Source organism: Neoarius graeffei, chromosome 15 (genome assembly GCF_027579695.1).
Source record: "Neoarius graeffei isolate fNeoGra1 chromosome 15, fNeoGra1.pri, whole genome shotgun sequence".
NCBI lineage: Eukaryota > Metazoa > Chordata > Actinopteri > Siluriformes > Ariidae > Neoarius > Neoarius graeffei.
In genome coordinates this window covers 31,177,328-31,198,699 of record NC_083583.1, presented here as the reverse complement: position 1 = coordinate 31,198,699, position 21,372 = coordinate 31,177,328, and the positions used below count along the sequence as shown (strand labels likewise).

General features: G+C 41.1%; 1 protein-coding gene across 1 annotated transcript; it reads right to left on the bottom strand.

Moving 5' to 3' along the window:
* Window positions 1-11,143: 11,143 nt before the first annotated feature.
* gjd6 (gap junction protein delta 6) lies at window positions 11,144-12,190 on the bottom strand. The gene has a single exon (XM_060940652.1). It carries the CDS (start codon window positions 12,188-12,190, stop codon window positions 11,144-11,146), a length of 1,047 nt encoding a protein of 348 aa, XP_060796635.1.
* Window positions 12,191-21,372: the final 9,182 nt, after the last annotated feature.

Here is a 21,372-nt window from a genome sequence, read left to right as displayed (position 1 = left end):
CGGGAAGCTCGACTGAAGGGTAGTTTTCGAGATCGTATGATAAATCCCTCTTTCCCAGACTGTAGAAGTCTATTCCATTGCACATAGTAATCTCCTGAATATATCTAAAGCGAGCAGTGGCTTCTAGATTACGAGCATACTCTGATAAGTTATCGCTAGTTGTTTGCACTACGGCAGCCGTTTAGACCACCAGCTATTTCACTTCCGGTAAAGCCGCTAAGAAAAGTCACATGACTGAAACCCAGCAATACTTATTTCCCCCACTGTATCTGTAAATGTTATAAACTTGCACTACCACTGTATATGGTCACTTAAAGTTTGTTAATGCAATGAGATTTAAATTTCTGCTGCCGCTGCCTCAGTAGGCTACAGAATACAGACTGAAGTTTAGTGTTTCTTTCGTGTTGTTTAGACTCTGGGCAGACACTTCCAAATGTATCGTAAATATTGTATTTTGTAGCATTTCTAGCTAGATAATATGACTATGCAGTGCAAATAATTTTTATTTTAAATAGTCAGTCTGCATGCTGCCCGTGTCTGTTGTGAACACACTTTGATTATTAGTGTTTTGGACGTTGTGTGAAAAGTGAGTGGAATCAGAATAATTATGTGATGTTAATCTGATATTTAATTCCTATTTTAAAGGTGACATATTATACCCCTTTTCCACATGTTCCCTGAGGTTTGAAATGAAATGTCTGTGATATGCTTTGGTCAAAATAGCACAAAGATAAAGCACCACAGCTTCCTTCTCACCCTGTCTAAACAGCCGTCTTTAAAACGGCAGATTTGAGTGCCTGCTCCTTTAAATGATAATGAGCTCCTGCTCACCCAGCCTATATGTTCCTGTAGCCAATCAGGTAGCACTTTCCTTATGAATATTCATTCGTAAAGGCAGTCATCAAGCCGTGAGCGGAGATACTCCGATGAGGGGGCAGCATCATTTTAATGATCTTAGCCCCTTGTGACATAGAAAGTGGAGCCGAATCTGAACGGCTTGTTGAAGCACACGTTTTCTGAAATTGGAGCCCAGAAGAAACTGACTGGGTTGTTTTATTTCAGAGTTTGTGGGTTGGGAGGCACTCCAGATCCCCAAATGTATGTGCACAAGCACTGAAAAAGTGTTTTTCATAATATGTTCCCTTTAAAATAATTCTGTTAGAGCTACATTATAAATATCGGTTGGTTTAAATCTCCTGCGACCCCATCTGACCCTAAGGTTGCAAGCCAATGGTTTAAGGACGATTGTATAATATAGTCTTCATCATGGTCATGGAGTACCACTGCCCTGCATGTTTTGGTGTTTTTCCCTTCCACCAACTCTCGTTAAAGGGGAACAGAGGGCAATATATAGAGTAAATATAACAATAAAACACACATTAACAAACCTTATTCAAGACTTACAAAAGTTTTTTGTTCTAAGGTTGGAAAGTTATAGTGTTTTGAAAGTAGCTCGAGCAAACTGTTTCCGCAGTTTGAACAGCCCGCCATGATATTCATTTTATCCAATCAGAATGCACGTTCATTTTCTCTGCGTAACACTCATGACGTATGTATGTGCCCAGTTGTGTTGGCTCATTGAGGTTGGGAATAGCACGTGTGAATCGGAAAGTAGGATGAATTGTAAGTGATCGGCTACACAATGCCACAGTGTGTTGCTTTCGGGTGTAATAACAGGACCGATGGAAAGCATAACGATCCTCCAGACGTGTCTTTTCACTCGTTTCCGCTGAAAAACACCAAGCGAGTTCGAGCTTTCTTCTCTTCTTTCGTCATCACCGGAGTCGAGAGTACCTCTCCTCGGTTCAAACTGGTACCCTTCTAAGCCATAGCCTGCTTGCAGTGTGTCTTGCGGGATCTCTTCGTACGATTCGACAGAGCTGTCGCTTTCACTTGATGCGCCCGACGCCATGATTACACGCTTCTCTCCTAGTGCAGTGGGTAGGGCTGACGTCACGGTCTTTTAAAAATGGCGACTCTTGTGCCGTTTAGCGTACCGACTATTATATTTACAATTACCAAGATATTTCGTTGTTTTCTAGTATATAAATTTGATAGAATACTTAAGAATACGTTACTTTGTCACATCAGCAACTGTATATATTATTATATTTGGTACCCCTTTAATGAGCCTGAACGGGGTTGAATTGGAGGAGGAAAAACACCACCTGTCAGGGATGGTTGGAGACGGATGTAGGTGCAGAAGTTATTTATTATAAAAACAGGAATTAGGCAAACAATCCAAAATCGTAAACGGTGAAACAAGCAAATGGTCAGGCGAGGCACAAACAGAGTATCACAGGCAAAAGCAGACTCAAAGACCAGGGACAGGAAGTCAGGAAAACAGTATATAACCACGGCTCAGTAATGTGTCAACAACGCAATACTTCGCCAACCGAGTGTGCAATTTGAGTCCTTATATACGGTAGGTGTGCTAAATCCCGTACAGGTGTGAGTCCTTAGCGACGCGCACGCGAGTCAACTCGGAGCACGCGCTGTCCGTAGCTCGCTGCAGCGCACGCAGGTGTGACACCAACATGTAAATGGAAGGTGTGCTCCATGACCAGCACAGAGGAACACTGGTGTAATGAAAAATAAATCAGTACAAAAATACTTTGTCTGATTTATTCATAGGCCACACCAACACGATGCTTTTTTTGATGCAGGGTTTAAAAGTAGCTACAAAACCTTTGAATCTCTGTGGTGTGCCTCCTCTTCTTTTTCTTACAAGTATGCTTTTCTCCTTCTCTCTTCCTGCTCAAAAAGGAGACCCTATTTATACCAAAACATTACCTCAGCCAATACAGACCAGCTAGCCAGCAATTTAGCTAAACCGTGTGCTATATTAATCTGCATTTTAAAAGAATAGTTCAGCATTGGAGCTAAAAGGCGAATGTAGCTAACAAGAAGCAAGAGGTCTGTTTCAACCAAAGTGTTTTGTAGGCAATGTATTCTTCAGTAATGTCATGCAGACCGGCTGATGTTGTTCAGGACACATGGGACCTGATGGTTTGGTATTAACTATGTTCTTGCTGTGAGAGATAATGTTTATACTCAGTCATGATGACTTTTATGATCATATGTAATCAGACTGTTCTGGTACACGTTCCTTAATGAAATTCTAAATATGGGTCAAAGAGAGAAATTCAAGAATAAATCTGTGTTAAAGCCACCATACACTTGGGGGAAAAAAAAGTGTATCACAGTATATTGTCACATCGCCCACCTCTGCAAACTTCTCTCACTCCCTGAAGTGCTTCTTTATTTTGACATTGTGGTCATTTTGCACTAAAGCTTTAGAATCAACAGTCAGTCACATGGCACATGGATTTCCCGTTTGCACTTTCTATTGAACCTCTCTGCCATGTCCTGAGAACGAACTGACATCAGCCTGTCCTGTCTCAGTCAGCAAACACAGAGTATGTAACTGTATAGCGAAACTGAGATCCATACTGACTGTCCATAATGAAAACCATCTGTTCAGATCGGCGCTAATATTTTCCCAATATTATACACTGAATGAAGTTACAAAACCAAAAAAAAAAAAAAACATGCATCATGTTTCCAGTGGTCGAGCTGTTTGCTTACAAAGCTTTGAAATGCTTTTCATGCCTTGCTTGATTGTTTTTAAACTGACATGTCAAGACTGACATTTTCTGCACAAATTGAAATCCTGATTAGCCAAGTGCCGATATTACAATTTCATATCACGGTCACCTGTTTTTTACCATCAAAATATTGTATGAAGAAGATCAGTAATGATAAAATGCAGAGACAAACTAGCTTGTAACTCTGAATAATGGAAAATAATTTTTGGCTTGTTTGTTCAGAACAGTACAACCATTTTAGATTGAATAATTTGTATAAAGAGAAATCTTATAATAAGTGTTGAATATTCTGGTGTACACCAATCAGCCATAATATTATAACCACTGACAGGTGAAGTGAATAACATTGATTATCTCATTACAATGGCACCTGGCAGGGGGTGGGTTTTCTTGGGCAGCAAGTGAACAATCGGTTCTTGAAGTTGACGTGTTGGAAGCAGGAAAAACGGGCAGGCGTAAGGATCTGAGTGACTTTAACAACGGCCAAACTGTGATGGCTAGATGACTAGGGCTGAACATGTCCAAAATGGCACATCTTGTGGGGTGTTCCCGATTTGTTTGGTACTAACCACTGCATAAGTGTTCCAAGGAAGGACAACCGGTGACAGGCTCATGGGTGTCAGAGGCTCACTGATCCAGGCACGAAGGCGAGCCCATATGGTCCAATCCCACAGAAGAGCTACTGTAGCACAAACTGCTGAAAAAGTTAATGCTGGCTAAAACAGAAACGTGCCAGCATTAACTTTTTCAGCAGTTTGTGCTACAGTAGCTCTTCTGTGGGATTGGACCATATGGGCTCGCCTTCATGCCTGGATCAGTGAGCCTCTGACACCCATGACCCTGTCACCGGTTCACCGGTTGTCCTTCCTTGGAACACTTTTGTTTGGTACTAACCACCGCATATCGGGAACACCCCACAAGATGTGCCATTTTGGACATGTTCAGTCCTAGTCATCTAGCCATCACAGTCTGGCCCTTGTTAAAGTCACTCAGATCCTTACGCCTGCCCATTTTTCCTGCTTCCAACACGTCAATTTCAAGAACCGATTGTTCTCTTTCTGTCCTATATATCCCACCCCTTAACAGGTGCCACTGTAATGAGATCACCAGTGTTATTCACATCACTTGTTAGTGCTTTTAATGTTATGGCTGACCGGTGTGTATTGCACCTGATTATCGGCACATGACTAGTACTGTTATTCCCTCCTCCCAAAAAAAAAAAGCAAAAAACCTAAATGACTGTATTCCTGCAATGCTACAGAACTACTCTCTGTAGTTTAATTGAGCCATTTGGAATTTTTTTTTTTTTACTTTTGATGACTACTTATCATTGTCTGCTGTGTGAAGATATTTGCATAGCTATGACTGCCTTTCTTTGTGCTCTGTTTTGTCACTGTTGCCTTTGCTGGTACAATGAATGATTATTAATTGTGATGAGGGAGAAACGGGGATATTTTGAGACAGTATTTACTGGTTAAAATTAGGGCTGCAACGATTGATTGATTTTTTTTTTATATTTTCTTGAATATTTGAGTAGTTATAAAGAAAACAAGCTCAAGACTTAATTCTTAAAATTCTTTGAAATCCAGCAGAATACAAATCTAATGAAAGACTCGTATGCAGGACATCACACCAAAATTACAAAAATTACCCCCACAAAACGATAAACAACACAGACCAAAATGCTTACTTACACGATAATATGACACCGAAGTAAGAAAAATGACGAGATTATTATCAAATTATGAAAAAAATGTATTCTGTTGTCTTGTATGTGTTACGGCACACTTTATGTGGTGGTTACCTGGAATGTTAATGGTAGATTAACGTTACTAGTAGTTGAACTATTATAGTTGTAATAGTTGAACTATTTTCCTGTTTGATTTAATTATCAAATTGCTCAAATTTTTCAAGTACCTGTTGCATCCGTTGCAAGTAGCACAGATTTTGATAATTGCTTAAACTTTTATCACAGTTTGTAATATTGTCACAATCTTTGTGTTTCTAAAAAAAAAAAAAAAATCTACACCCTCCCACCTGTGTTTTCCAGCTTTCATGGAAATTTTTAACTAATTATGGGATTTCCATTTCCGAGAAAGCCTTGGAAAGACATTCATGCTTCTTATCCTACTGAATAAGACGGGCTTTATCTAAGAAGCACAAACGCTACCCAGGCAGGCTTCTCCTAAATATAAAGAGAAATCGTAGAACTGATAACCAGCAAATGCCTCATCCACACTTGGGCCGCGTCTGTTTTCCAGGAGAGCAGTCACCCAGTGGAACACTTTAACAGTATTTTACATTTTACTTGTTGCCATATTATATGATTATTGCAGGTTTGACTAAGATGGTAAAGTTGGCGTTGATACAGTATTGACCAGCGGCACATTTTTTAATAGTATTTTATAGTTTCTTGTTACCAAGTCATTTTATTTTCTGCTAACCTGATAAAGCCACTTGCTTTTGCTTGAATACAGAGTAAATAGGAACGAGACAAGCTTAAGCAGGCCTTAATGTGAAATCCTTAAGCTGTGGTGCTCCAGCTATTGAGCATGAATTACCTTTGTCTGGTAAAACATGTTAGACTGTTTATTATCATACAGGAGTCCAGAGAGGTGATGCATTACACTTTTATTGTCCCCTATGAAAACATTAGTCATGCTTAAAGCTGATAGCTAGCTCATCCCACAGTTCGACATACAGTAGAAACGGTCAAAATATGACAAAACCAAATTCCAAATGAATGAAACGCAGTGCATTTGGTTACATTTTGATATTTTGCTTTTCACGTTTCTAGGTTGTTCTTGCAAAACGTGCTTTAGCGCTACAGTCCTGTGCAAAAGTCTTAGGCCCCCTATTTTTTTTCATACAGACTTTGTTCTAGATTTCTATTTTATGATTTCGACATTATCGAGTCGGTACAAAAACATTTTAGAGTCCAAACGTTCCGTTTTCCAGCACAAAATTAAATGTTACAGAAAAAGAATGCTTGTATCTGGGCAGCATATTATATAAGAGAGCGCTTTTCAGATTAAAAAAAAGAAAACATAATGAAGGCTGCTGGGTTTTGGTGCAAAATGAAGAAGCGAGTGTGACAGTCAAAGTGTCCAGAAGAACTGTGGCTGGTTCTGTAAGATGCTCAGTAAAACCTACAGCTCGTTTCCTTATAAAACTGCACTCATTGTACCTGAGACTACTGTTTGTTTGTTTTTTTAAAGCAAAGGGTCGTCTCACACCAAATACTGACTTTGTTTCATTTATTATGGCTTACTGATTACGGTTTATAGTATTTTTTTAAGGTTAAAACATTTCATTATTTTTTTAAGCCATTTTTGGTCTACAGCATTTCTTTACACGTGCCTAAGACTTTTGCACAGTACTCTATGTCTAATGCACATTTTGTGACTTGATCATTTTGATACAGATAAATAAGGATGAGTAATGAGCCAATGTACACATTTACAGAGGTTGCAAAAGTACATATATGCTTTACTTAAGTAGAAGTAGAGATACTTGTGTAAAGAAATACTCTGATAAACATAGAAGTACTGATTAAACTTCTTTATTCAAGTAAAAGTACAAAAGTACCAGCTCTGAAATGTACTCAAAGTAAAAAAAATAGCCCTTTGAAGGACATTTCTACCAGCTGTTTCTGTGCAAAGCTAATTGAACGTCATGTAAAATAATATAATATAATATAATATAATATAATATAATATAATATAATATAATATAATCAGGGTGTCAGTGTGTGTGTGGAAGGAGGCAAACCCCTGCTTTCTTAATTATTAAATAATACCGTACACAAGGTGCTCCACTGAAAATATTTTAAATGCCAAGTACTTTGTCACAAATAAATAATCCACTTGCATGTGCAGTTGATATTGATTATTGATTAACTGCGTACAGAGTGTTAACTAACAATCCAGCTGTATATAACAGTCACTTCTAGCGATCTTTACCTTACGTGCTAACTTATAAATTATTTGAAGGGTTTGAAGAGTGTACATCAGATACAGCTCAAGCGTTCGGTGTTTAATTCAAACAATTTGGTATATTTACACAAAACTTTCAAATCTAAAAGTGCACAGAAAACCAGTTCGCCTCAGTTTGCTGAATTTGAACACAGCTCATGTTTTGATTCAGTCAGGGTTGCCAGATTGGGTTGGTGTAATTAGTGTTGTCTATTGTGTGTGTTCTTGTCCCATCCATTTATGTTGAAATCGATGTTGATGTTGGGAAGGCGTGCAGTGATGCGGCAAAACAAGTCCCTTCAAATGCTTTAAAACTAAAGCAATGAGTCTGATTTGAAAATGTAAGGAGTAGAAAGTACAGATATTTGCGTTAAAATGTCAGAAAAATAAATACACAAGTAAAACAGAGATACCTGAAAACTCTGCTTAAGTACAATTACAAAGTATTTGTGTTTGTTGTTTCCCACCTCTGTACATTTAAGATGTTGCACCTTTTAACTAACTTTCCTATAAATTCCTGATACAAGAATCAAATTTGGCATTAACTAGACTAATTTTTCCGTTTTCCTAACCAGCTTTCACTTCCAGATCAGCTGTTATAGCGGGACAGAATAATAACAATAATGCAGAGTCTCTCTGGACTTGTGTAAAACACTACTGACCGTCTGCCTTTACACATTTTGTCCTGTAGCTTTCCACTAATTTTTGTCACTACAGTACTTGTTTCCGAGAGAGAGGCATGTGGACCATGTGTATTTTTTTTTCTTTTACTCTCTTTAGTATAATTTATACAGAAAGTGTTTTATAGATGTAAATGAATATATTACAAACTGTATATTGCATAAATAAATGACAAATGCTGAATAATTGTTGAGCCCAATATTTGATGTCTGTTTTATTTCCTTCACAAAGAAACAGTCACACACATGAAAAGCAACGTTTGCTCCTGTAAAACATCTCAACAGATCATTTTAAAGCTATAAATGTACCTCACCGGCCACATCAGTAGGAACTTGTTTTTGATTCTAAGATTCCTGTTCTTGGCTGGCAGGAGTGGAACCCATTGTGGTCTTCTGCTCACCACGGTTGGACAGAGTTGCTATATCCTTCCTGGCAGCTCGAACCAATCTGGCCATTTTTCTTTGGCCTCTTTTATCAACAACGTGTTTGTTTCCACCCACAGAACTGTCGCTCACTCAATGTTTTTTGTTTTTCGCACCATTCTGTGTAAACTCTAGAGACTGTTGTGTGTGAAAACCTCAGGCGATCAGCAGTTTCTGAAATACTCAAACCAGTCCATGTGGCTCAAACCAACACCCATGCCACAATGAAAGTCAGTCACACTTTTTGAGATCACAATTTTTCACACTCTGATGTTTGAAGTGAACATTAACTGAAGCTCTTGATTTGTATCTGCGTGATTTTCATGCATTGTGCTGCTGTCATGGGATTGGCTGATTAGATCACTGCATAAAACAGCAAATTCAAAACACTTTATTTGTCCCCTAGGGGCAATTTAAAGGAACAGTCCACCGTATTTCCATAATGAAATATGCTCTTATCTGAATTGAGACGAGCTGCTCCGTACCTGTCCGAGCTTTGCGCGACCTCCCAGTCAGTCAGACGGAGTCAGATGCGCTGTCACTCCTGTTAGCAATGTAGCTAGGCTCAGCATGGCCAACGGTATTTTTTGGGGCTGTAGTTAGATGCGACCAAACTCTTCCGCGTTTTTCCTGTTTACATAGGTTTATATGACCAGTGATATGAAACAAGTTCAGTTACACAAATTGAAACGTAGCGATTTTCTATGCTATGGAAAGTCCGCACTATAATGACAGGCGTACTAACACCTTCTGCGCGCTTCGGCAGCGCATTGATACGGAGCTCAGATATCAATGCGCTGCCGAAGCGCGCAGAAGGTGTTAGTACGCCTGTCATTATAGTGCGGACTTCCCATAGCATAGAAAATCGCTACGTTTCAATTTGTGTAACTGAACTTGTTTCATGTCACTGGTCATATAAACCTATGTAAACAGGAAAAACGCGGAAGAGTTTGGTCGCATCTAACTACAGCCCCAAAAAATACCGTTGGCCATGCTGAGCCTAGCTACATTGCTAACAGGAGTGACAGCGCGTCTGACTGCGTCTGACTGACTGGGAGGTCGCGCAAAGCTCGGAGAGGTACGGAGCAGCTCGTCTCCATTCAGATAAGAGCATATTTCATTATGGAAGTACGGTGGACTGTTCCTTTAAATGCCCCTGGTGGTTGGGTGGATGGTGGATGGGTGCCAGGTGGATGGGTGTTCTTAATAAAGTGGCCAGTGTGCGTATTTATGATGACGTTAAGATTTATTGTAATTATAGGTGAGGGTTTTTTGTTTTTTCCAAAAAAAAAAATCCATCTGTTTGCACACTTCCTTTGTGCGATTATGTTCTTACTTTTGCCAATTGTGACACTTTGCATTTCTTAAAAATGCAAATCACGAGGAAAATCCTTACTGCTGGTTATATTAGTCATATATACATAAGACTCATTACAACCCCAGTCTTACGCTGCCAGTTCGAGACCCCGAACTGTTGAGCAACTCAAATTGTATATCAGGCAAGAATGGGACAACATTTCTCTCTTAGAACTACAGCAACTGGTCTCCTCAGTTCCAAAATGTTTACAGAGTGTTGTTAAAAGCAGTGGTGATGCAACACAGTGGTAAACACACCCCTGTCCCAGCTTTTCTGAAACGTGTTGCTGATATCAAATTCAAAACGAGTACACATTTTTCAAAAAACAAGAACATTTCTCAGTTGCAACATTTGATATGTTGTCTTTGTACCATTTTCAATGAAATATACATTCTCCATGATTTGCAAAACATCGCGTTCCGTTTTTATTTACAGTTTACACACCGTCCCAACTTTTTTGGAATGGGGGTTGTATGTCCAGAACTCAGTACTGTAATTTGGACACGCCTCCTTTGGGTAGCTCTCAGGAAAAAGTCATTCAAGACTTGTTTTGAAGACCACGGACTTTTTGAATTTATGATAAATTGCCTGAATAAGTGAGCACCCCATTGTTACACACCTTCACCCGATTAAACATCACTGTGACCTGCATTTACATTTGGCTCTTATATTTTATGACATCACTACACTTTGATGTCATATGTTGAACAGATTTGGGGCAGATTTTTCAATGACATGTTCAACACGTGTTGTTCCCTAATGGAGCAAAATCTTAAATATTAAATCCAAAAAAAATGCATTTTTGCACTTGGTACAGTCGACACATTTAGATTACGATGGTTAAGAATATTTTATAAAGATTAGGGTGACTTTATTACTGGGAAATCCTTAGACATAATGTACCATGTTTGTATGACAGTTAAATTAAAGACACAATAATGTTGATACTCACACCTCATCCTTTTTTTTTGGATCATCCTCATGTAGTTGTTTCACACTATGCGTATGTTTTGTTATGGTAAATAAAAAATAGTCAATCACTTTTTAAACTTACCAAAAAACAATCAGAAACGTCTATGGATAAGTGAATAGAGACTGAGTTTATATCCAGACTTCAGCACTTCGTTTGGATGCTCTTCCTTTATGTGACTGTGTTTTTCCTCCCAGCACTTGTGTAGCGTTGTGTCTCTCTTTCTGCAGTGACTTTTCCTTTTCTTTTTCATGTTTTAATGGTGAGTAGCACTCATTTCCTGCACATGTCCACTCAGGTTGATTCTCCACCAGCAGCTCCAGTGTCGGCAGAGACGTTGTACTGCTCGTCCCAGAGCGTCCATTCTCATTTATCGCTCCATAAATACTGCTCCTCCATCCTTCCTTTACCTGCATTGACCTTCTGATCTTCTTCCAGCCGAGGTGATTGAGCTCCAGGAAGTTTAACAAGATGCAGAAGACACCCACGCAGAACATGAAGATGAGGAAGATGCTCTTCTCCGTGGGACGGGAGACGTAGCAGTCCACGCGCTGAGGACAAGGAGGGACGGCACACGTGAAACGAACGGGGACGCAGAACCCGAACAGCAGCCACTGAAGGGAAAGGAATCCCAGCTCCAATGCAGCACGAAAACACACATGGAGCACGTAGGCTTTGGACAGAACTCCTGAGGAACCTCTTGTCAGAGAGGCATGTTTTTGGATGAGGGGGCCACGAGTTGGTGAAACGCACGTGCTTTTTTCCAGAACATCAGCCACCTTGTCTCTCGGGCGATGATGAGATGTGATGGAGCAGCTTTCAGAATTACAGTTCTGCACACAATCATCCATGTTTTTTACCACAGGTGCCATCTTGGAAAGGTTGTGCCAGGTGTAGAGAATGAAGAAAAGTGACGGCGTGGACACAGCGACAATATGGAAGACCCAGAAACGTGGCTGAGAGATGGGCGCAAAGGCATCGTAGCACACATTGGTACAGCCTGGTTGCAGTGTGTCGCACACGAACATAGTACGTTCATCAGCATACACGTCTTCTGCCGCCACGGCAACCACCAGCAACCGAAAAATTGCCATCACAGTCAGCCAGATCCGGCCAATCAGGGTCGAATGCTGATGCACGGCATCAAGAAGCCGCTTCAGCAGTGTCCACTCCGTCATTGCTACCCTGAGTCCCAGTGCTCAAATGGTTTGGTAATAACTGCAGATTTTTTTCACACCCCAGGTGGGTTGAGTGTTCAAATCCCAAACCGGCTCAAAAGCCTCAGTTACGTTCCTTTAGCAACCGCCCTTCCTTTAGCCGTCTTCAGCTCCAGGGAGATTCCTGAGTCTGTGTTTTGACCCCAACTCCCATCCAATCAATCACTCATTTTAATTGAAGCTACCGATATCATATAAACCCAAACACGGTAGCTGCATTTTCATAGCTCGTTTCTGAAGTGCTGTGGCTTCTCCTTTCTCACTCCTTTTAGATAAGCACCCTACCGACGTAGGCCACTTGACTTCAGGTCACATGGTGCCTTTGCTGTCATCTTTAACCTGGACCATGCTGTTAAAAAGGGCCTGAGTAGACGGCACTCTCCTACTTCAGATAGCACTTGGTTCTTTTTAGCTCCGCCGCTGCTTGGAGATAAAGGAAGCTTCCTTTAAAAGGACGGATGTTTAAAAATACAATTCAGATAGCAGATAGCTTTTTTATGCACTGCTAAAATGTTCTCTGGTTTTGTTGTTTAGGTATAATACAGGTTTAATAAATATCAGTATCTTACAGGATCTTGCAAAAGTATTCATCCCCCTTGGTGTTTGTCCTGTTTTGTCGCATTACAAGCTGGAATTAAAATGGATTTTTGGAGGGTTAGCACCATTTGATTTACACAACATGCCTACCACTTTAAAGGTGAAAATTGTTGCTTTATTGTGACACAAACAATAATTAAGATGAAAAAACAGAAATCTGGAGTGTGCATAGGTATTCACCCACTTTCGTATGAAACTCCTAAATAAGAGCTGCTCCAACCAATTCACTTCATAAGTCACATAATTAGTTGATTAAGATCGACCTGCGTGCAGTCAAAGTGTCACATGATCCGTCACATGGTGTCTGTATAAATCAACCTGCTCTGGAAGGACCCTGACTCTGCAACACTACTAAGCAAGCAACATGAAAACCAAGGAGCCTCCAAACAGGTCAGAGACAAAGTAGTGGAGAAGTATAGATCAGGGTTGGGTTATAAAAAAAATATCCCAAACTTTGAATATCCCAGGGAGCACCATTAAATCCATTATAGCAAAATGGAAAGAATATGTCACCACTACAAACCTGACAAGAGAAGGCTTCCCACCAAAACTCACAGACTGGGCATAGAGGGCATTAATCAGAGATGCAACAAAGACACCAAAGATAACACTGAAGGACCTGCAAAGATCCACAGCGGAGATGGGAGTATCTGTCCATAGGACCATTTTAAGCCGTACACTCCACAGAGCGGGGCTTTATGGAAGAGTGGCCAGAATAAAGCCATTGCTTAAAGAGAGAAAATAAGAAAACACATTTGGAGTTTGCCCAACAGCATGTGGCAGACTCCCCAAACACATGGAAGAAGATTCTCTGGTCAAATGAGACTAAAATTGATCTTTTTGGCCATCATGGGAAACACCATGTGTGGCGCAAACCCAACACCCTGAGAACACCATTCCTACAGTGAAGCACGGTGGTGGCAGCATCATGCTGTGGGGATATTTTTCATCTGCAGGGACAGGAAAGCTGGTCAGGACTGAAGGAAAGATGGATGGCACTAAAAACAGGGCAATTCTGGAGGAAAACCTGTTCGAGTCAGCCAGAGGTTTGAGACTGGGACGAAGGTTCATGTTCCAGCAGGACAATGACCCTAAACATACTGCTAAAGCTACACTGGAGTGGTTTAACGGGAAATATTTAAATGTCTTGGAATGGCCTAATCAAAGCCCAGACCTCAATCCAATTGAGAATCTGTGGCATAACTTGAAGATTGCTGTACACCAACGCAACCCAACTAATCTGAAGAAGTTGGAGCAGTTTTACCTTGAGAAATGGGCAAAAATCCCAGTGGCTAGATGTGCTAAGCTATTAGAGACATACCTCAAGAGACTTGTAGCTGTAATTGCCGCAAAAGGTGGCTCTACAAAGTATTTTCATCTTAATTATCGTTTGTGTCACAATAAAAAAAAGTGCACCTTTAAAGTGGTAGGCATATTGTGTAAATCAAAAATGGTGCTAACCCCCCCCCAAAAAAAAAATCAATTTTAATTCCAGCTTGTAATGTGACAAAACAGGACAAACACCAAGGGGGATGAATACTTTCACAAGACACTATATTATGTTCTGTAAGATATTGTTACAAGTCAGTAATAGTGAGTCTGAGGGTTTAAGATGTTCATACACACATAGCGTAGAAGAACAGAACAACAAGCCTTTATTTCTCACACAGACTTAAGCACACAGTGAAATTTCTCTGCATTTAACCCATCTGAAGCCGTGAACACACACATGCACACACAAGTGATCATCACACTACTTCTGGACTATTGCTACTGATAGTGTGTGTGGTTTTTTTTTTTTAATATATTACAGAGCAATGTATGTGTATATATAGGTGTTGTGTATATATTTAGAGGAGATACACCATATGGCCAAAAGTATACGGGCACCCCTCCCAATTATTGAGTTCGGGTCTATCAGCCACACCCATTACTAACAAGTGGATAAAATCAAGCACATAGCCATGCAGTCTCCAATGACAAGCAGTGGCGGAAGACTAAATCACACCCAAGAGCTCAGTGACTTCAAAAGTTGTACCGCCAGCAGATGCTACCTTTGCTACAAGGCAAATTTCTGCCCTGCTAGATCTGCCCCGCTCAACTGTATGTGTTATCATGAAATGAAAACACTTAGACGCAACAACAGCTCAGTCATGAAGCAGTAGACCGAATGTTAAAGTGAGCAGTACATAAAAATTGCCCATCCTCATCACTCACTACAGACTTCCAAAAACTGTGCGTCTGAAGTGTCATGGAATGGCTTTCCATGGCCAAGCAGCTGCATACAAGCCTAAGATCACTATGTGCAAAGCTAAGCGTTGGCTAAAGATGGTGTAAAGCATGTCGTCACTGGACTCTGGAGCAGTGGGAACATAGTCACTGGAGTGATGGATCATGCTTCACGATCTGGATGGCTCAGAGTTTGGTGGATACCAGGAAAATGCTACCTACTGGAAAGCATAGTGCCAACAGTAAAATCCAGTGGAGGAAGAGCAATGGTCCTGGCTGTTTTTCAGTGGTTTGGCCCCTTGGTTTCAGTGAAGGGTAATGTTAAAGCTACAGCATACAAAGACATTTTAGACAATTGTATGCTTCCAAATTTACGGCAGCAGTTTGTAGAAGGGACTTTCCTGTTCCAGCATGACTGCAAAAAACAGGATCCAAAAAGAAACTGTTTAACGAGTTTGGTGTGGAAGAACTCCAGCAACCTCTACAGAGTGCTAACCTTAAAGTGCATATCACGGGTAAATTCAGGAGTGAGATCAATGTAATTCTCCTATTTTATATTAAACTTTGGTCAAATATCTGTAACATTCTGTATTCTCTGCAATTTTTTTTTACCTTGCGCAATACCAGAAAAATTCAGTTGAAATCAAGCCATTTGAGGCGAATTGGTCCGCCTCTGAAAAAACTTGCCATTTGGATTTCCCGGCAAACATTGATTTTTGTGACGTCATCTGCGGGACGCCTCCTTCTGAATCCTACATCAGCGCTGGTTTGTTTATGAGAAAACGACCTGGTGGTTTTCTGTAAATTTCTTCAATGTAATCACGTAATTATTAAAATGGTTAACAGATGTATCGTAGAAGGGTGTAGCAACACCAATCTTGATGGGATTAGTACTCATCGTTTTCCAAAAGACCGGACAATGAGAGAGAAATGGGAGCGCTTGGTCTACACAGGCTGTGCACTGAGACCGTGCAAAGCTCGCGCAGCCTGCTGGCGCTTCCGCAGGTGACGTCACGATTCTGACTCCAGACTCCATTGGGATTTTTCCAGACGCGTTTTATCTTATTTTTTTCTGCTGTAGACAGATGGCCTTGTGCAAAATTACCCTTCTGGATGAGTGTGTAAAGGGACATACTTCCATTAAAAAAAAAAAATTGTCCAGAATATGCACTTTAATAGAATAGAATAGTCTTTATTGTCCCAAAGGGATATTTGTTTTCACATCAGACAAGTCAATGTTATCAGGTTCTAGCCTGGCAAGCCAGACTAAATCTGAATATTTAGTCTGGCCTCGATCCGTAGACATTTCCGAAGCGGGTAGGAGGAACAAACCGCTGTCTTTCAAACTGTCTCTGTGCGTATAGGCCAACGCTCTGACCAATCAGCGCAACAGTGACTGTGACGTAGTCAGAGCGACAGAAAGCAGTGGGGGAGGCCTTGAAATAAATAATTTTTCAAAATGCGTGTTAATTAATAAACAGGTTCTAGATATTAAGAAGTTTGGAGATAATGACCACAAGTTTGGAGTCTGTACCACATACACATTTTTTTCCAAGTGTTTTTCAAGGGTTTGCTTAAACTGTTTGAGAGTTTTTATTTAGTGGTGTTTGGTGAAATAATTTCCCTTAAATTTAAAATAACAGGAAAATAAGAAACAATCAAAAAGTAATGTTTCAAAGCTGTTTATTAATTCTTCGTACTGCACAAACTAGCCCCATCCTTTTGGCTACGAGCGGAGCCAGCTGGTAGATCAGACTTTTGCCATAGCCGGTCGGCAAAACAGCGAAAACGTCCTTCTTGAAAAGGAATGAGCGGAGAGCCTCTTCCTGCTCATGTTTCAACGAAAACTCCAAGTCTGATTCTTCTAAAACTGATTCCAAAGCGGAGTCAAACGCGCGCTGTTCACTAGCCGTAGCCATCTTCCCTGTTGCGCTTTCTCCAGCGTCGCGCAGCTTTGTCGTCACTCCTGCAAAAGCCCGCCCAAAGAATCCAAACAAAAACCTTGCGTTGTGATTGGCGGGCACGATTTGATGCCCGGCCGGGGTGTTTTTGTTTATATGGTGCGAGGCTAGACCCATTCACTAGGCAAAAAATATTTTTGGCCGCTAGGCGGGTGGGTCTAGTTTACTAGGCTAATCAGGTTCAGCATTAATCAGATCTTTGTGACTCACATCTCATAAACAAGTACATACATACATAAACACCATTTACATATACACCTCCACATACATATACACATATACTCCTAGCTCCTACATACACCCCCATACTTTCACCAACCCTTCTCATTTACCCAGCTATGCCACCATACATACATTCATTGCCCCACATACAACACATATCTTCACTCATACTCCACCTCCACATTCCCTAATGTCACCATATTCAAGCATTTTTTATAACAAGTATTTTCCCTTCCAGCTCCCTGAGCATATAGCCCCACACTCAGCACCCTCACCCTCCCTCCACAGTTCAACTCCCTTCCTTTTCCGCATGAGGGGTGTATATTTGTCACAAAACTTTGTTTAATGCAGTGATCGCTGAGGAAACAAAACTTTTCTTGAAATGTGCTTTTTTCCAGTCCAGGGCTCTATATCTGCGGCCAGATGGAAGAAGGATGAAGAACCGGCTCAGAGGGTGGTCAGGGCTGCTTGCTATTGTGTGGGCTAGACGTGTGATGGCTGTGTCATTTGCTTCAGTGAGGCTGGGGGTGGGGAGATGTATTATCTTGGATGCTAAATTGGAGATTTTAATAAGCTTGTTCTTGCTGGTGACAGTTAATATATTAAAGAAACAGGGGGAGCAATAGAGTAGAAGGGGTTGGATGATGCTCTTGTATAGTAGATGATGATGAGGGGCAACAGACAGTGATTTTAGTTTGCGTATGATATACCATACAGTATCTGGTGTGCACGTTTCTGTATGATGGTAACATGTTCATTGAAGTTTAATTTATTGTCAATTGTGAGACCAAGGTATTTGAAAGTACTGACCTGTTCGACTAGTTGACCGTGAATGGAAATATGAGTAAATCCAGAGGGTGGTGGTGATGCATAGATGACCAGTTCTTTTGTTTTGTCGACGTTGAGTTGGAGGTAGTTGTCAGAGCACCACTGTGCAAAGTCTGTGATGGACTGGTGGTAAGCTGTGATGGAGTTATTTTCCGACAATAATCCGACAATGGCTGTGTCATCTGCATATTTATGGTAAGTGGTGTTGGGTATTGAGCTTTGGCAGTCATTTGTGTAAAGTGTATACAGAAATGGACTGAGAACGCAACCTTGTGGAGCACCCGTGTTGGTAATAATGGTAGATGTTGTTGTCCCAATTTTCACTGTCTGTGGCCTGTTGCTGAGAAAGTTGTAAATCCAATGGATAAGGGGAGGGATGATGTTCAGATGCTGTAATTTCTTGATTAGTTGATGGCGTTGAATTGAATGCGGAACTGAAGTCAACAAACAGAACTGAGGCAAAATTATGAGGAGTCTGAAGGTGATGGAGAGAGTGGAGAAGGCATGCCACTGCATCCTCTGTCCCCCTTTTTGGCCTGTATGCAAATTGATATAGATCCAGTGGTGTGTGTATATATATATATATATATATATATATATATATATAGCACCTCCATGTTAATACCCATGGTATTGGAATGGGATGTCCAATAAGGTCATATTTTCAGTTATATAGTGCAAGTGTCCATTAATTATTTGCTGTATTCAGTGTAAAATAAAATCAAGCATGTCTTGGATATATATTTGCGTTAAACTATTCTTTAAAGCAGGGGTTCTCAACCTTTTCTGCTTTGAGGCCCAGCTATTAATACTTATAACGAATTGGGGCCCATTAAAAAGAGATCCCAATTATTTTGGCTCACCTATTCTATTAGAATTGAATAATCTAATGTAAAGTGTATTAAGGGGATGCAACATCACTCCCTGTTACAGATGGGAGCCCAGGAATTAAATAAATGCAATAGAAACACTGTTTTTAATTGTAGGTATTTTAGCTGTATGGATGTGCCAGAAGCCAACATAAAACCATGCATGCAGGTCATTCTCAGTCAAAAGGGATTAATGATCCAAAAGTGGAGTCTGGTCCCTTAACACAATAACTTATTGCCATGTTCGTGTCCAGCTAACAAGCAAGTTCTTAAAACCAAGAAGTACACTCAAAAGAAGTGGATATAGAAGCCACTCAATCGGCTAGATCCTTACACACTAACAAAAAAGGATTTTTTCCTAGGAGTTGGAAAATTATCCATCCCTCGAGTTCCCCAACATCTCAAACTACCTGGTGCTGCAGACATCGTTCTACACAGACACACAGATGAAAACCTGGAAGAGCATGGAGGAGTACAACTTTTTATATGTGGCTGGGTTAAAGATCTGGGGATCAAGACACAAGATAGACGGCGGTAGACAGATCTAAGTGCAGGAAGTGTGTTTATTAGCAGGCATGATATTTATAAAAACAAAAACACAAATGAAAGCAGAGTACTTAAACAGTGTTATAAACATGCGTGACCGTGATGATACTTCGCAAAGCCTCCATGAAGTGTCTGTATCTGCGCGTGCTGATTGCGCTCAAATCAGCATCAGGGGTTTCCTAGAACGACTGGGTCCCAAGCGCATGCACAACATGCTCCGTGAGCGAGCGTGGCTGCTCGAGCTGCACCGGACTCAAGTGCGCAAATGCGTGACAGTCAAGTGTTCGCATGCTGTGTGACCACAACTTTTAGCTCACGTATATTGCCACCAAAATGCCCCTCATCAGTAACCCATTGCAAAGCATCGCAAGCTGTAGTGTGACCGTAGCTTAATGAGGCAGATGTGATGTCGGATGCAACCCAGCAGTTCTCATCTCATCTCATTATCTCTAGCCGCTTTATCCTTCTACAGGGTCGCAGGCAAGCTGGAGCCTATCCCAGCTGACTACGGGCGAAAGGCGGGGTTCACCCTGGACAAGTCGCCAGGTCATCACAGGGCTGACACATAGACACAGACAAACATTCACACTCACATTCACACCTACGCTCAATTTAGAGTCACCAGTTAACCTAACCTGCATGTCTTTGGACTGTGGGGGAAACCGGAGCACCCGGAGGAAACCCACGCAGACACGGGGAGAACATGCAAACTCCGCACAGAAAGGCCCTCGCCGGCCCCAGGGCTCGAACCCAGGACCTTCTTGCTGTGAGGCGACAGCGCTAACCACTACACCACCGTGCCGCCCAACCCAGCAGTTGTACAAGTAAAAATTTGTTTCAACTTGGGGAAAATAAATAAATTTGTGGCCAGTAGATGGCGTTTCACAGCCCAATGGTTGAGAAACACTGCTTTAAAAAGTACATGAATAGTTGTTAATGCATCAGTTTTTAAATAACATGCCAATTGCTGTAATTGTATGCAATGCTTACAGGGATGAAAAGCTTAGCTCATCGTTTTTGGTACAAAAACCTCCATCAGTTAAAATCATACAGCTTTTACAGCCAGGTATCAGATTTCAGCACCACATCTTGGCTCTTCATGTTGGCAGGATTAAGCTTTTGGGAAAGACCCATTAAATGGCATTTCAATGATCTGTGGACATTAAAACCAGTTATTCAAAGGACAACTTTTCTTAAAAGCACACACTTAAACTTTAGCAGAGAAGAAATATTAGATACTTCTATGGTTTGGTTTTAAAACCAATAACAGCAAAATCTCATCTCATCTCATTATCTCTAGCCGCTTTATCCTTCTACAGGGTCGCAGGCAAGCTGGAGCCTATCCCAGCTGACTACGGGCGAGAGGCGGGGTACACCCTGGACAAGTCGCCAGGTCATCACAGGGCTGACACATAGACACAGACAACCATTCACACCTACGGTCAATTTAGAGTCACCAGTTAACCTAACCTGCATGCCTTTGGACTGTGGGGGAAACCGGAGCACCCGGAGGAAACCCACGCGGACACGGGGAGAACATGCAAACTCCACACAGAAAGGCCCTCGCCGGCCACGGGGCTCGAACCCAGACCTTCTTGCTGTGAGGCGACAGCACTAACCACTACACCACCGTGCCGCCCCACAGCAAAATCTTGTTGCCTAAAACAAACAATACGAAGTTATGGAGTTTACCATGTGTAACATTGCTTGACTAAGCTTTTTAGTTAGCCCAGTAGTCCAGCTATTTGGATTGTTAGTTTAGTTTGACCATAAGGCTACCACTTTCCTCAAAATGATAGGACTATTGATTTAATAATCTTATATCCCAGACATATCAAAATACTCAAGTCCAAAAACAACTGCAGAAAGTTAATGAACACCCAACACCAGC

Coding starts and splice junctions, on each gene's coding strand:
- gjd6 (XM_060940652.1), bottom strand. CDS start 12,190: ATGACGGAGTGGACACTGCTGAAGCGGCTTCTTGATGCCGTGCATCAG.